Source organism: Coccinella septempunctata, chromosome 6 (assembly GCF_907165205.1).
Source record: "Coccinella septempunctata chromosome 6, icCocSept1.1, whole genome shotgun sequence".
In the NCBI taxonomy this organism is placed as follows: Eukaryota; Metazoa; Arthropoda; class Insecta; order Coleoptera; family Coccinellidae; genus Coccinella; species Coccinella septempunctata.
In genome coordinates this window covers 26,636,952-26,651,985 of record NC_058194.1, presented here as the reverse complement: position 1 = coordinate 26,651,985, position 15,034 = coordinate 26,636,952, and the positions used below count along the sequence as shown (strand labels likewise).

The following is a 15,034-nucleotide window of genomic DNA, read 5'->3' as shown; positions in this document are numbered from 1 at the left end:
ACATGAGTTGGACAATCATATCGTGATTCGATCATTAATGTTGGGTAGTAGACTTTTTCGTGCATTTTGTAAATAATTGCTACGGCGGCAGTCGAAAACTTTGGGTTATCTAGATAACCCAAAGCTGAATGAAATTATGAAATATATGCTTTTCAATTCGTTCGTTCGTTAAAAAGTTAAAGAGATTTTGATTGAAAATATTCCATTCATCACAGAGATGAACTGGACAATGGTCATAAATATTCTTGTGGTCTGACTCCTGTCACAGAGTTTTCTTGGAGAACTTGCAATATTCTCCCGTCTATCACCATTCTTTTGTCCGAATTCAACAAATTTAATTTTATGATCCGAAAAATTATCCATGTCAGTTTAAGGTCCAATAAGTGAATTAGGTCAGTATAAAACTAAATGTTTTCCATTTTCATCGAAATATTGGTTGCGGATATTTTTGCATCGGAGGTTGCATCAGGTTAGTGGATGAAATTACATTTTTTATTTCAATGTATTTTTCAGAGTTTCGATGAAATGTTTAAATTGTTAGATTTTTGGTCGAGTTACACATCTTGCTAAAAAGTACAGTTCCGAATACATATCCTATGGGTATGCCCAATTTAAAGAAGATTTAATTCAAGCTTATTTCATTACTGCAAATATAAATACGCTAATTTAAAAAAAAATAGTAGAAAAATTTAGAGGGCAATTGCTTAGTAGGTAAAGCAATTTTTGGCACTCTCTTTTGAGACTCTTATTAGAGGTCATAAAAATTATATATTTATATAATACAGGGTGGTCCACGGGAACCTGACGGTTTTTGAATGAGTATTACACATTTGTTTTTCAGCATATAACATTTATTTTTTCATGTACTTACAGCCAGTACTATGCCATTTAAGAAATCAAACCTTAAAAATAACATCTGTCAAGTGGTGACCATCTTGCTCGAAACATGTTGCAAGTCTGTTCAAAAACCCTTGGTGAACGCGCTCCAATAAGAAATCATTGCGTTGTGGAGGTCCCATTTGAACCTTTGGAATGTGCCATTTAGTGTACATCATGACTGCGTGGGGTGTGAGGCATCGCATGTTCGCGTTTGAAGCTTTTATCAAAAATGGTGAATCAGTGGTGGCTACGCAGAGACTGTTTCGGCGTGAATTTAATATTGGCCGTCATGGAGCTGTCCCAAGTCGTAACACGATTCTGAAGTGGGTCAACGATCTTCGAACAACTGGAAATGTGATGAAAAAGAAGCCACCAGGACCTACTCGCACGGCACGGACCCCCGAAAGTGTGGAGAGGGTGAGGCACGCGTTGCGAACAAGTCCATGCCGCTCAGTGCGAAAACAAGCGCAAGCATTAAGACTAAGTCGTTCCACAGTTCGCCGTATTGTCAAACATGACCTCAGATTCCACCCATACAAATTGGCAATTGTCCAGCAGCTGAAACCAACTGACTTTCCACAACGCAATGATTTCTTATTGGAGCGCGTTCACCAAGGGTTTTTGAACAGACTTGCAACATGTTTCGAGCAAGATGGTCACCACTTGACAGATGTTATTTTTAAGGTTTGATTTCTTAAATGGCATAGTACTGGCTGTAAGTACATGAAAAAATAAATGTTATATGCTGAAAAACAAATGTGTACTACTCATTTAAAAACCGTCAGGTTCCCGTGGACCACCCTGTATAAACGGGAGTAAATATATATTTTTGGATATAAATAGGAGGAAGCCCTTATCTAATTGCACTTTCTCGAATTTCCTTCAATATCAGCACAGAAGTCAGTTCTCCATTGTAAAAGTATGGCAAATTTCATTCAATTTGACATGAAATCCTCGAAAATTCATCATTTTAAGCTGGTTTGGCTGATGTTGAATTTCAGTTTTCAAATTGATTAAATTTTTGTTTTAGGGGACGTGGCTCTGATATCAATCATTTTTGGCGGGTACTTAAACTCAATACAAAGAACCAACGACGATTTTTCCAAGGTGCAATGCAGTTTTTTCATCAGTCCTGAGCGATGCGTTTTAATTTTTAATATATTCAATATCACATATGGTTTTCCTGGTCCTTCTCTTTGTTAGAACACATATTCTTCAATTCTTCACCTTCCTCTTCGTCCATAGCGACGATTTCCTTCGGTGTTATTCTATCCTCGAAATAAATCAACCAAAGTAAGGTGGCGATCATCATTGCCGTCGTTATACCGAACGTCCAAATTGTACCGAGTTCTTCGTAGATGTGTGTGACGCAAACTGGTCCTAAGACTCTCGATAGGCACCCGGCACCTGTGAGCAAACCCATCCAAACACCCTGTAGCAAAAGGAAAATATTAATTGTTGACGTAACATATACAGAAATCTGACGAAGATGATATTGACGTCTATGGAATATTATGTATTCTTACCTGTGGTCTAGTTCCAAGATGCTTCGATACCAAAGTCTGAATGAGAGTAATCCCCATAGGGTAACCAAAGGTGGTCAGAAGTAGACCAATCACAAAGTTAGTGATAGTCAAAGCAGGGATTTCATTGCACCATTCTTGGGTTGAAGGGCATCCTAACAGGTCATCTCCGCAGTTTAACGTGGCTGTTTTGATCAGTTCTACAGTATCGTTGTTGCCCAATGATTCAAGACCTGTCAAGTTGAAACTGAAAGCTCCCAATTCACTCCTGTTGAAATTGGCTACGTCGAACGAAGAATTTTTTATCGTCCTATCACAGAAGAAGGTTAACTTCAACTTGAGATCATGGTCGTAGACTAAGGGTGGATCGTTATTGAAGGGTATGTAGATGGCTCTGCCCAAAACCATGAAGAAGAAACCTCCCCAAACCATGATCTTCACCTCGGAAAAATGCTTACTCAGATGCGGTATCGCCAGTGAAGTTATGATCGAAATGACCGCACCCACAGAAATTAGAATACCCGTATACTTCAAGGATTCCGATTTGGACCAAGCGAACTGGTCCATCGTCAGTGGGGTCGCCAACGTTTCCAGAAGCATGAAGTTGAAAACGATGACGAAAAACGAAACTATCAGGGTCCAAGTGGCGAAGTAGCTCGGTCTGTGCATTTTGTAGGTGTCTTTGACATTGTCCTTCTTCTGCTTCAACATGGCTTCCCGTCCGGCTATCTTGTGCTCGACGAAGACGTTCGGGAGGAACATGAATATGTTGGCGACGGCGATGAGCACGCTTATCCATCCACACGCCGTATACATGTCGAGTTTCAGCTTGTTCTGCACCAGGAAGAATCCTTCGTTACCCAGTGGTACGACGCCTGCTTGAATTGCTGGTCCCATTATGAAACCAATGACTTGGGCCAGGGATATCATGCTAACAGCTCCTGTTCTTTCGGAGTATCTTGTGGCAGCAGCGAGGTAGGAGCGACAGATTGCAATGTTCGCTGAAATGAATGAATCACATCAAGTGAATTTCACGATATTCGAATAGATGTAATACGAATGTTTTTTTTGCGTGAAATCACATAAATCTCAGGATTGATCCACTTAAAAATCATTGGACGGTGACCTGGCTGCGGGAAAATGAAACAGATGACTGCACCGTCAATTGTTCACAATGGTTCAGTACGTTTGAGATTCAGGGCCTTGAACTTTTCTGGATAGGTTAAGGGTTTAGTTCGTGAATGGGCAAAATTTTCTAGTTGTTTTCGGAGTTTTTGTCAACTCACCTGAGCTCACGCCCACCAGAAATCTAGAAGCCAGCATGAAGTATTTCCTATTATCATCTAACATTTCTATGGATGAGTACATAGCACTCGAAACTCCAAATATGATAAGAGATATCACCACTGGTACCCTTATGTATCCCAGTTTGTTACTCCACCATCCAACTAAAGGTGAAAACAGCATTTGCGCCAGAGGGTTTGCTGCTACGATATACCCCATGAATTCCTTTCCAGCTAGTGGATCTAACTGCAAGAAATATATTCCACATTTTATTTATAAATTCTTCATTTTAAAAACCAAGCTAGGAAAAAGGTAAAATAACCTTGAAAAGGAAATATATGCTATCGTAAAAAATAAACAGTGATACATTTCCTAAATTCTATTGCAGAAAAAAGTTTGTGCAATTATTTCTTCTGATACCTGATACAGCTTAATCGAGGAATCAGCGCTTGGTTTATGGATCCATATCAATTTTTTTCAATAGATAATAATAATTATGTTCCGAGCATTTATTGATATCCCATTTCTTTTTTTTCATGAATTTGAATTTCAGTTCAAGATTGAAAAACGATTTAGTGATTTCATTCTCTGAAAATCAAAACTAAGTGTTTATTTTCTATACATCTTTACACCTTATTCGTAAGTTGGCAGTAAACAAAATTTTAATTGAAATCAATTTTGGAATACGAATATTCCACGTTGGATTTCCCTTTCGTCTGAATTTTTATATACCTAGGTACTTTTCGTTTTGCCCTCGTACAACACGTATCAAAGGACAACGTTCGAATGTTATTGAACCATGATGATTATTTATCACCTTTATTCATACTCAAATGTGTTGATGGTTTTGTAAAATATGTCGAAAGTGTTTTCATTGTATTCATAACTTTCTGACCAGATATGAGTGAGTAGCTGCTACTTACTCATTATCGTTAACTCTCCGTTTCAAGTACGTGCTCGAGAATTTTAAAATGATTGCTTGGTATCGAAACGTGATAATATGCTATCAAGAACCGTAATGATTATTACTTCTACATATTACCAGCCGGTTAATTTTGAAAGCAACTCGTACATGAGTTACTTTGAGTGACTTAGTAAGGGTAGAATGACCCCTATTTAGGGGTGGGATAATACATTAGAGTGTACCACTGAATTTAACTATGTATTATTTTCGTTGCACTCTGCCTACCATCTCAAAAGATATAATGTTCACTCAGAAGAGTGAAATCGATATGTTAATTTAATACCTTATTGAATGTAAAATTCCATTTTCATTTCATAGATAGGAAACCGCGTCCATATATTTTATAATCGATAATAAATGATTTGTTATTGTGGTTTTACTAGTTTCCAATAATATATTGATGATGGACGTGAATTCGTAGATAGTGATAGTGGTAATATCAGAATTTAGTGCTTTTCTCTCTGTTTCTCATTTATCAACATAACTTATTTGACAAATAGTTTTTTGCTATGGAAAACAGCAATTGCTATTTCCAATGAAAATTTCTTCGAAAGTGAGCTATTTTCCCGATGAAATTTGAAAGATTCAAAACAAGCATAGGCAAATGATTTTTCCTCCTTAAGGAGGAAAAGGACTTTGTCACTCGTGGACTTCGTAGATTTTGGCTTTCGGATTCATTTCAATAGGGATTATCGATAAAATATCATTCCTTTTTATAAACTGCTGGTATAATTTCGTGGAACAGGACATGATTTCATGTTCTGAAAGCAAGAAAGGAAAAGTACGAATCAACTAATCAAAGAAAGTAATTGATACAGTTGCAGCAACCGGAAATCGTACTTTTATGTTACCGAACGTTTAAATGGTGCTAGCAGGTCAATGAATGAATCCATATCAGAAGGTCGAGAAGAATATCATGCATAAAAAGAGCCTTATACTTTTCTAATAAATATGCATCGGATGATAATATCAGCGAAAATGAGTGTGATGGCTCAGAACCGTGTTATAAAAATATACCCTTGATTGTACGAGTAATAATTAAAAATTATTAATGACCAAGGAAAAGGGGGTGAAAATTGAAAGGTTATTGCACTTTTCTCAAGTATATTCGCGATTAAACACGCTGATTTGAACATATCCTTATCGCTACTATTTGATGAGATCCTTTGGAAGATTTATTATTTATGTGTATTCACTATTCAATACAAATTTTTATTCGAAAACAATACAACAACAAGCTTTAGGTATAAAACCCTTCGAAAAACTAATAAAAAATTCTCGTATCGATGACAAAAAAAATAGAGGTGGTGGGTATTGAGGCAAAAACAATGTTAGGTATTTATTCAATCGATTACTCGAATGTTGACAGTGTTTTCCAATTTAAGTGTCTATATTATCGATGTTGAATTTTAACTCACTCTGTCGAGGTAAGGCCATACTCCTGTAACTATAATGCTGAACCCTAGTGACATGGAGAACATCGTAAAGTAGATGATGTATATCGACCGCCATCGTTCTTTGTACTGTTTTTCATTTTCCAAATCATCTGGAGGATTGAATTGCGTTTTCCATTTTTCCCGAACCAGTTTGGTTGTCTTCCCTATCCGCTCCATAATGAGATGCTACACGAAGTAAAAAAAAATTAAAGAAATTAGGTGGAGAATAATTCACAAATTGCGATAAGGATTACAAAAACTCATTTTGAATTTGGAAAAACAAAAAATGATGAAAACCAGGAATTGAATTCGAATAGGTGTTCCTCTTGAATCTTGAAAATAATAGACTCCTTCTTTCAAAAATGAATACAAGTATCCAACCCTACCGAATAATGAAAAATCATCATCTAGAAAAATAATCAACATCCTGAGACACCAATTATTCAATTTTAGGATACCGCTGTGCTTTGAACATGAAAATATACTTTGTAGGTGATTGGCTGAAATCATGTAAATTTATCAGAAATATGTGACCGGTAGTTCTTGAAAATTATAATATATTTCGTGAATTTGAGAAGGTATATATAGACCAAAGACACATTCAAATTTTTGATATACCTACAGCATATATGCTTCGGTGTCTTATAAAAACTTTATTTCCATTGAATCAATTCCTACATAATTTCAAGTCACTTATAACTTATAACTTTTCACACCATTTTGCGATGGATGTTAGCGTGAAAAATACATTGATATGAAACAAAAAAGTCTATATGCTCAAGTGAAGAAGTTTCCAACTATCTGAGTATACATATTATGAAAGTAAATTCGAAGAAGATTTTTTGTGAAAATGAATTGGTAATTTTGGAAACTTGAGCTTTTTATTTTTGGTTCTTAATTCTTTTTCTGCTTTCAAATTCACGGACCCGTATAGCTTTTTCGAAAATGAAAGACATTGAAGCATCCCAATTTTAAATGAAAAACGAATTCACAACAAATTTCAATTCTTACCTCAATCACTCAAAAAATAAAAAAAATATGTTTTGCGCGGAATAGCACTAGGTCATTTTGGGGCCCCACGTACAGGATTTTCATGAAAAACAAAAAGAAAACACATTCCCGGACGAACTTCTAGGAAATGACTACTCATTTTGGGTATTCAGTTCTTTTCTTTGTTTAATCAACAAAGAATTCGTCACAATATAGCAACATCCCCCCATTCAACTCAAAGTTATCACTGAACTGGACTTGATTCTGTTATTATCTCCGTAGGTCTCGGTCGCTTCGGCAACATGGGAAATATTTCCAACTCTATTTATCCTGATTTAATTGTGAAATAGAAAAGGTGGGATGACCTTACGCATTTCCTTCGACCTATCGTATACGCTGCCATCTAGTATCGATTTGATCTATTTATTCCATTATTTACAGGATTCTTTTCATGAACTTTTACTTATAAAAAGGAATCTGTAATCTGATTCCCCTAATACAGTTTTCTTCATTTGAAGAAGAAATCTGTAATTTACAGGATTCTTCCTTCCGCACAAAGAACCCTGTAAATCGGAAGAAGAAAACTTTTTTAACAAGCGGGTGGATATGATATGGAAAACAGAAATCTGTAACAAAAATCAACATATTTTATGTTTTGTTTATTATAACCTAAAAATTTCTCTGACCAAATCGTATAAGATTTAAAAAACATAGGACATATTTTGAAACTTTTTTCTGACGATTTAATCTGATTGCCCAAAATGAGCCGAAGAAAGAAGCAAAAGGCTGGTTTAGATTATATATTCATTGAACCTGGTATTAATCTTTTGTACTTTGCAGATTGACTTGAAAGAAAGTGATGATAAATCTACAATATCCGAAGAAAACATTACAGGGGATAATCCGTCTGATAAGAAAAATACTACCCCAGACAAGAAGGTACCTTCGAATGCTAATACTTCCAAAGGGTCTAAAAAAGATTTAAAAAAAGAGGATGTTAAGAAAGACGATGAAAAAAAGAAGGACCCAGATCTAGAGTCAGAACCTGATGATCCTGTCATCAGAGATCTATTTTCAGGTAAAGTATAAAATATTTCTACCAAGTAGAAAATGAACCAATCTGAATGGATACTCTCTTTAAGGCCTTGAAGGAGCAGCATTTCAGAGCCGTATGCCATTCGACAAACTGACTTCTACCGAAGCAGCATGCTTCCCGGACATAGCACAAGCAGCCTTACAAACAGTTAAAGTTTATCTCAATATTCGAAACAGAATTTTACAAATGTGGCTAGAAAATCCCAAGCAGCAACTAATATTAGAGTACGCTATAGAGAAACTTGAGCCTCCATATGATAGTGACTTGGTTCTGGTGAAGAGAATACATGCGTTTTTGGAAAGAAACGGGTTTATTAATTTTGGAATATTCAAGAGAATAAAACCGATAGAACAGAAGAAGTATGGGAAGGTGAGAACGGTTTTTATAATATTGTGATTTGGTTATTGAATTTTAAAATCCTATTAGGTAATTGTGATTGGAGCTGGTATAGCTGGATTAGCTGCTGCCCAGCAAATGCAACAGTTTGGTCTGGAAGTAATTGTTTTGGAGGCCAGAGACAGAGTTGGTGGAAGAATTGCAACATTTAGAAAAGGTAAAATCAGAAAAGAATCATGTCATCTGAATCTTATGTGTTTGAATTGCTACAGGAAATTATATAGCCGATCTTGGAGCGATGGTGGTAACAGGTCTTGGGGGAAACCCAGTTACCACATTGAGCAAACAGATTGATATGGAGCTGCATCGAATTCGACAGAAATGCCCGCTATATCAATCTACCGGAGTAACAGTTGATAAAGATAAGGATGAAATGGTCGAGAGAGAATTCAATCGTCTTTTAGAGGCTACATCTTACTTATCCCACCAGTTAGATTTCAATTATGCTGGGAATAAACCTGTGAGTTTGGGACAAGCCTTGGAATGGGTGATTAAGCTGCAAGAAAAACATGTGAAGGAAAAACAGATACAACATCTGAAAGCCATGATTGCACTCCAAGTAAATCCTGAATTTTATCTTTTTGATTTTTAGAAATGTTCGAAAAACAAGTCTAACAAAATTCTTGTAGGAAAAGCTAACCTTGAATCAGAAATCTTTGGTGGATGTTAAATCTCAAATCAAGGAAGCCAATGCTAAAGTAAAGGAGTACGCTGCGATGGATAGAAAAAATATAGAGTTAGAGTTTGCCTATCGGAGTGCAATGAAAGACTTGAATGATTATGTCAAGCAGTGGGACCAACTTCAGGAGCAAGCTAAGGAAATAGAACAGAAGTTGAAGGAGTTGGAAGCGTCTCCACCAAGGTGAATCTTTTAAACAAAAAAAAAAACATGGAATTTAATTTTCAAGTTTTACATCTGAATTATTTATTTTCATATGATTTCAGTGACGTGTATCTTTCATCGAAGGATCGCCAGATTTTGGACTGGCATTTCGCCAATTTGGAATTCGCGAATGCAACCCCCCTATCCAACTTGTCGCTGAAGCACTGGGATCAGGATGACGACTTTGAATTTACCGGGAATCATTTAACAGGTGAGCAGTAGTTTTTACTGGGGGGTTAAGTTGTATAATGTGAAGTTAGCCGATCTCCGTCAATTCTGTGGTTTCTTCTGATTACTCGTGAAATTTCGAACATTTCGTTAATTTTTTTGAAATCATTCCTTTCATCGTTAGTCCAAAAAAAAACCTCTCAGATTTTCCAACATATTGTATTTTGAAGTTAGTTTGACGGCTTCTGAAGATTTCGTCACATGACCCGTTTTGTAAATCCTCGAAAAAATTCTCAAATAAAATTCTACAGCTCAAGAGCTATTCGCTAAAATTCGACACGAAAAAAGGCTTTTTTTGGTAAGTATAGTTTTTCATTTAATCGGGTCTTTATTTATGAAAATATGTACTGGTAAATTTTTTCGAGTGTCAAGCGTCGTTGGCCGTGCTCAGTACGTGGATGGTTGACCGCTCTGGCTACGAATTCTGACAGTCTCGCAAAATTGTGTGATTCGCGTCAGTGTTCTCTTACTTTTTTTATTTTTGGTTTGGGATCTTCGCTTCGTCAGAATGTGAACATGGGAAAATTTTAGAGTTTATAAGCTTAAAATATTGAAAAGCGGATTATTTCATATATTTTATTCCATAATTATGGCTGGATTTGATTCTTGTGTCATCTCGATGAATGCGATCAAATTTGCACTTCATTCGATCTATGTTCTGTTCATTCCTTAAATTAAAATGTCAATCGCTCATCATTATTATTCGCAGTAAGATATCAGTCGAAATTTTCGCAAAAATGAGCGGTATCAAGACAATTTCAAAACTGATTTCTCTTGAATGTTCAGCTTGTCGTGTTCGGCATAATTTTTACGTGATTTTTTTTCCCATCTCGCATATCTAAACACCATTGAATACTTGTGTTTTTTCGGGAACAATTATCCCGGACTACTTGAAAATTTCCTTTCAAATCTCGGACAGTGAGGTTTTTGTGATTATAACTGGACAATATTATTGGTAAGTCTTTGCGAATTTTTTTACAGGGTGTCTGTGATTGTGTTCATTTTCGATTCCAAATTAAAATACGACCCTCGGGTAAAATATAGCACAGAATTAAATTGACTTTCGACGTACATCCAAAGTCAACCGAAGGGAATGAATCTTGTTTCAAAAAATAATGAAAATATTACGGTTGGACCAAAAAAAAATATTATTTAGAACATCGGATAGGTTCATTCTTTCTTCTTCATTGTTTGGAATGAAATTTATCACGAATATGAATTTTATCATAGTACTCCCTGCCTTGTCCTCGATATTTTGGTGTGTTCTCTATTTGAAACATACAGGGTGATTGACTGCGATGGCCATTTCAACAGTATGCCATATCTTGGGCAAAAACTCAACTTTTTTTGAATTATTGAGATTCTCATAAAAAAATGGCGAAATGTTTCATTTTATAATTTTGAACCATAGAAACAAGTCGATAATTGTCGATTGCTGGTACTTGATTTTTGTATTGAATTTCATCTAGTTACCTCCAGTAGTTTTCAAGAAAAGGCTGACTGAGCCCTCTTCTCTCAAAATATAAACATAAAAAAAAATGTTAACGCATTCTGTTCGTCGGATTTTTACATTTCTGCACGCCTCAATCCTCAGATCAGAAAGGAAACGGTCAATTCGCGGAGCGGCCTCTGAAACGCCCGTATCTCCCGATTTCTGTCCCAATTTTTTCGTCGAGCCCCTATCGGTTTTTTTTTTCCGCCGTTGAAATGTGCGCTGTTGTACAGAGAGGCCCGGTATAAGATCGAAAACGATAATTGACTCGATAACCGAAGCCGTCTCACGATTTCGTTTTTTTCTTTATTTTCCCTTGCGAGACTGCGACCTCTGCTTTTTTGGCGCGATGCCCGGCCGATATGGCGCGGGCGAGAGCGCGATGCCTTCCCGATTAAATGCCTCGTTACGGCCCGGGAGACGACGCGAATTCTATGTCACAGTCGTTGGACTTTTTCCTAAGCACATTCGGAAAGTTCATTCGAAAATTGGCCTTTAATTTTTTGCTTCAACCAATTCGATAGAAGATGCTTATGTAGGGTGTTTATTTTTCAAATTGGCAAGCGATAGATAATAGATTGACGAAAAAAAATTCTTTATACTTTGTATGTGATGAAAAATTTCTAGTGCCTAGTGAGATTATTCCAAAATAACACATGCTCTGTTTCCATTTTGTTCAGCTTCTTTTTCAGCACTTCTACAATTTTGGATATGTGGCACAGTATTCAGTACTCAAATTTCGATTGAGCCTGTCAGAATTAAGGAACAAAAAATGCTTTTAGGTGCTTTTTTGATCTTTGTAAAAAGGTGCTTGAAAATTGACAAGTCTCTTGTTGTTTTCCTTCGCCTAAATCTTTTACCTTAGATGTGGCACAGTATGGGAGAGCCAGGGATAGATCAGATAGATGGGGCTCAAAAATGAATGAATGGTTGTGAAGAAATTGAGGAGTGATTCCTTTTCAAAAAATAGTTTGGTCTTCTACTTTTTTTTTAAATTCCCTGCTTGGGTACAGACACTTGAAAATCAATTTTTCTTCTTAGAAGCCAGAAAATTGACAGAAATGAAATTTAGCAGTCATTCTATGGGACCGAGAAGGAAATGAAAATATTTGGTGTTGTTCCCCTATAATCGCAATAAGGATTGGAAAAAGCCACAACTAAAATTTTTTTCGCAAGAAACTTTTTTCCTTATTCCTTATACTATCAAATACGAGGTGACTTGTCATTTTACCATTGGTCAGATTCCACTTTGGGTTTAATCATTCTGCGTTATCGATATTATTTTCTACAAAAAGAGTCTGATTTTTGGGGTGTAAAGTGCGAGGAACTTCTCATACGTGCCCCTAAATCACCTTTTTGAATGGAACAATGGAACAAATTTTTCCTCGAAAAAGGTATGAAGAGCACTCGAAATATCGACCATCTCCCGAACTCCCCGGTCATACTGTGGACTCTATTAAGCTGTACCTAAATCTTGGTGCCCCATGTTTGGACACTAACAAGATCGTTAGGTGGATACCTTATTATAAATTTTCCCCGAGACGCTTTCCTGTCATCCAGATCCTTTTGTTGGGCACCCAACATAATGGGACGAAAATGAATTTATAAGAGTGAAATTATTATCATTCGCCAATGGTTCAGTTTCGTTATGACGAGCTGTCTTGGGGCGGTATTCGATGTGGTTTTTTTCGTCCTTGGCATTTCGATTTATCTCCGAAGGTACATAATTTAATTGTATCTTTACTTTGCTGTATTGTATTCCTGTGGGTGTATTGTTGTATTATGTGGTGTGTATTGTTATTGTGTTATTATTTGAATACTTAAATTTGTTAGTAAGTGATGAGGGTGAGTACTTTGGTGTGTTATGAGAATCGTGGTGCTTGTGCGCCTGTGTGTGAGTCTTTGACTCGTTCACATATTTTAACAGCAGATTCTTGATGTCAGAAGAAACACTTTTTTTATACCATTTTTTCCGATTCGGCACTGATAAAAAAAATTTAGCAATTTTAAGTTTTCATGATGAGCTGTGCCGCCCCTGGAAAAACAAGATTACCTTCAGAACAACTAGCTAATTTGTGACACTATACATCTATGGATCTTTCAAACAGAGTTGTATTCAGTCAAAGTACCCAATTTTTCAAATTTCACAGATAATTTTCAATTTTTGAACATCGAATTACTCAAAAACGGCGCATTATACGAGACAATATGAATAACACTTTTGTTTTACAAAACATTCAAATATTCAATGGACAGCATCTAACTTAGTATCAAGAGTTGGGTTCTTTGAATTTTTAGTATTTTCATGGTACGTAATGGCCATAACGAGAAAACTAGAAGACGTGGGTGATATCTTGTGTTCGAAAAAGATTGATTAAATAAATGAAAAACTACATTCCGAATTCCAATCATTTCGATAACACCGTTTGTGAGGTAGAACTAAAAATAACATTTTTTTTATGATTTGTCCCCAGCCTGTATCGAGCCGATTCGGAAGGAATGGTAAAGAATGTACTGTTAAAATATTTGTACGAGCCAAAACTCACCCTGTATGTTCTTGAGGCCTTGTAGTGCCAATACCATAGAATTAATTTATATCCTCCTAAGATTTCGATCAGAATCCGCCCAAAATTTTGATGATTCTTCTAAAAAGGTTGAATATATTTTTACAAATTATAGATCCATTTGTATCGTGTCTTTGTACTTTGATTAATGTAGATTCGGATGACTTGGGACGATTGTTGAATTCAACTTGTCATATTTTCAAAACGGTGACCTATTTTTATCTGAAAAAGAGGTTCGAATATGCTTAATGACTCAGACTTTTAATAAGGATATACAGGGTGTTCCTAAATTGAACGTACAAACGAAAAGGGGAGATTCCTTAAGTGAGTTTAAGAAAAAAAAGTCCCATAAACATGGGGTCGAGATACAGAGTGTTGAAGTTTGAATTTTTTTCAAGTTTTTTTCTCATAGTATCTACACTTCACAAGATATTCAACTGAAATTTGGCATAGATATTACATTTTAGAGTTCTCACCACGTGACATGGCAATTTCGATAGAAGATCTACAGGGTGATATTTTTTCTGGAACACTGCCACCTGTTTTCTTGTTATGATTTTTTTTTTAGTTTTACGTTTCTTGTTGTAATACATTTTTGTGTTGATTATACGAGTTTATCGAATCTTTATGAATCATCGCTACAGATCAGGAAAATTTCCATAAAAACTGACACTGAATTCATTCACAACAGCTTACAAAGTGGCCTTCCCATCATAATTTGGATTTTCACGAGGATTTCGAGAGAATCGTTCAAAATTTTTTTTTCTCGAAATCGTTGGTAGATACGACAAAACTAGAAGAGACCGAAAAGTTTAGTATAAGAACAAAGCTTCTTTTTACATTTTTTCAAATTAACAGTTGCTCACCAAAAAAAAGTTCTGCAGAAGAACAGGTGGTAGTGTTCCAGAAAAAATATCACCCTGTAGATCTTCTATCGAAATTGCCATGTCACGTGGTGAGAACTCTAAAATGTAATATCTTTGCCAAATTTCAGTTGAATATCTTGTGAAGTGTAGATACTATGAGAAAAAAACTTGAAAAAAATTCAAACTTCAACACTCTATCTCGAAAACGAAACGTTTGCGACCCCATGTTTATGGGACTTTTTTTTCTTAAACTCACTTAAGGAATCTTTCCTTTTCGTTTGTACGTTCAATTTAGGAACACCGTGTATACCATGCTTCAGAATTCGGATGTAAATTTTGAAAAAATTTAAATATACTTGTCCCAAGTCATCCACCGATTTGGGAGGCTTGGGACACAGGTTAAAATCTATTGATTTCTCAACTCTCAAATGAA

The 15,034-nt window shown here is 35.9% G+C and overlaps 2 protein-coding genes across 2 annotated transcripts in view; one reads left to right on the top strand and one right to left on the bottom strand.

The window, feature by feature from the left end:
• Nucleotides 1-1,705: 1,705 nt before the first annotated feature.
• On the bottom strand, nucleotides 1,706-7,396 carry LOC123315478 (major facilitator superfamily domain-containing protein 8). The gene is made up of 5 exons (XM_044901179.1): nucleotides 7,098-7,396; nucleotides 6,069-6,272; nucleotides 3,689-3,932; nucleotides 2,406-3,403; nucleotides 1,706-2,311 (listed from the first exon to the last, which is right to left on the bottom strand). The coding sequence occupies exons 2-5, from the start codon at nucleotides 6,261-6,263 to the stop codon at nucleotides 2,048-2,050; spliced, it is 1,701 nt and encodes a 566-aa protein (XP_044757114.1). The 5' UTR covers nucleotides 6,264-6,272; nucleotides 7,098-7,396; the 3' UTR covers nucleotides 1,706-2,047.
• A 349-nt stretch (nucleotides 7,397-7,745) lies between these two features.
• LOC123316124 (lysine-specific histone demethylase 1A) overlaps nucleotides 7,746-15,034 on the top strand; it is a 309,614-nt gene continuing 302,325 nt past the window's right edge. Inside the window, exons 1-7 of the mRNA XM_044902110.1 lie at nucleotides 7,746-7,861; nucleotides 7,917-8,154; nucleotides 8,219-8,541; nucleotides 8,599-8,725; nucleotides 8,781-9,127; nucleotides 9,198-9,430; nucleotides 9,514-9,662. Coding sequence (XP_044758045.1) covers nucleotides 7,838-7,861; nucleotides 7,917-8,154; nucleotides 8,219-8,541; nucleotides 8,599-8,725; nucleotides 8,781-9,127; nucleotides 9,198-9,430; nucleotides 9,514-9,662 — 1,441 coding nt within the window. The 5' untranslated portion in view covers nucleotides 7,746-7,837. The remainder of the gene's footprint in view (nucleotides 7,862-7,916; nucleotides 8,155-8,218; nucleotides 8,542-8,598; nucleotides 8,726-8,780; nucleotides 9,128-9,197; nucleotides 9,431-9,513; nucleotides 9,663-15,034) is intronic.

Coding starts and splice junctions, on each gene's coding strand:
- LOC123315478 (XM_044901179.1), bottom strand. CDS start 6,263: ATGGAGCGGATAGGGAAGACAACCAAACTGGTTCGGGAAAAATGGAAA. Junction 3,404..3,688: donor TCTGGTGGGCGTGAGCTCAG/GTGAGTTGACAA, acceptor CATTCATTTCAG/CGAACATTGCAATCTGTCGC. Junction 2,312..2,405: donor ATCTTGGAACTAGACCACAG/GTAAGAATACAT, acceptor CTTTTGCTACAG/GGTGTTTGGATGGGTTTGCT.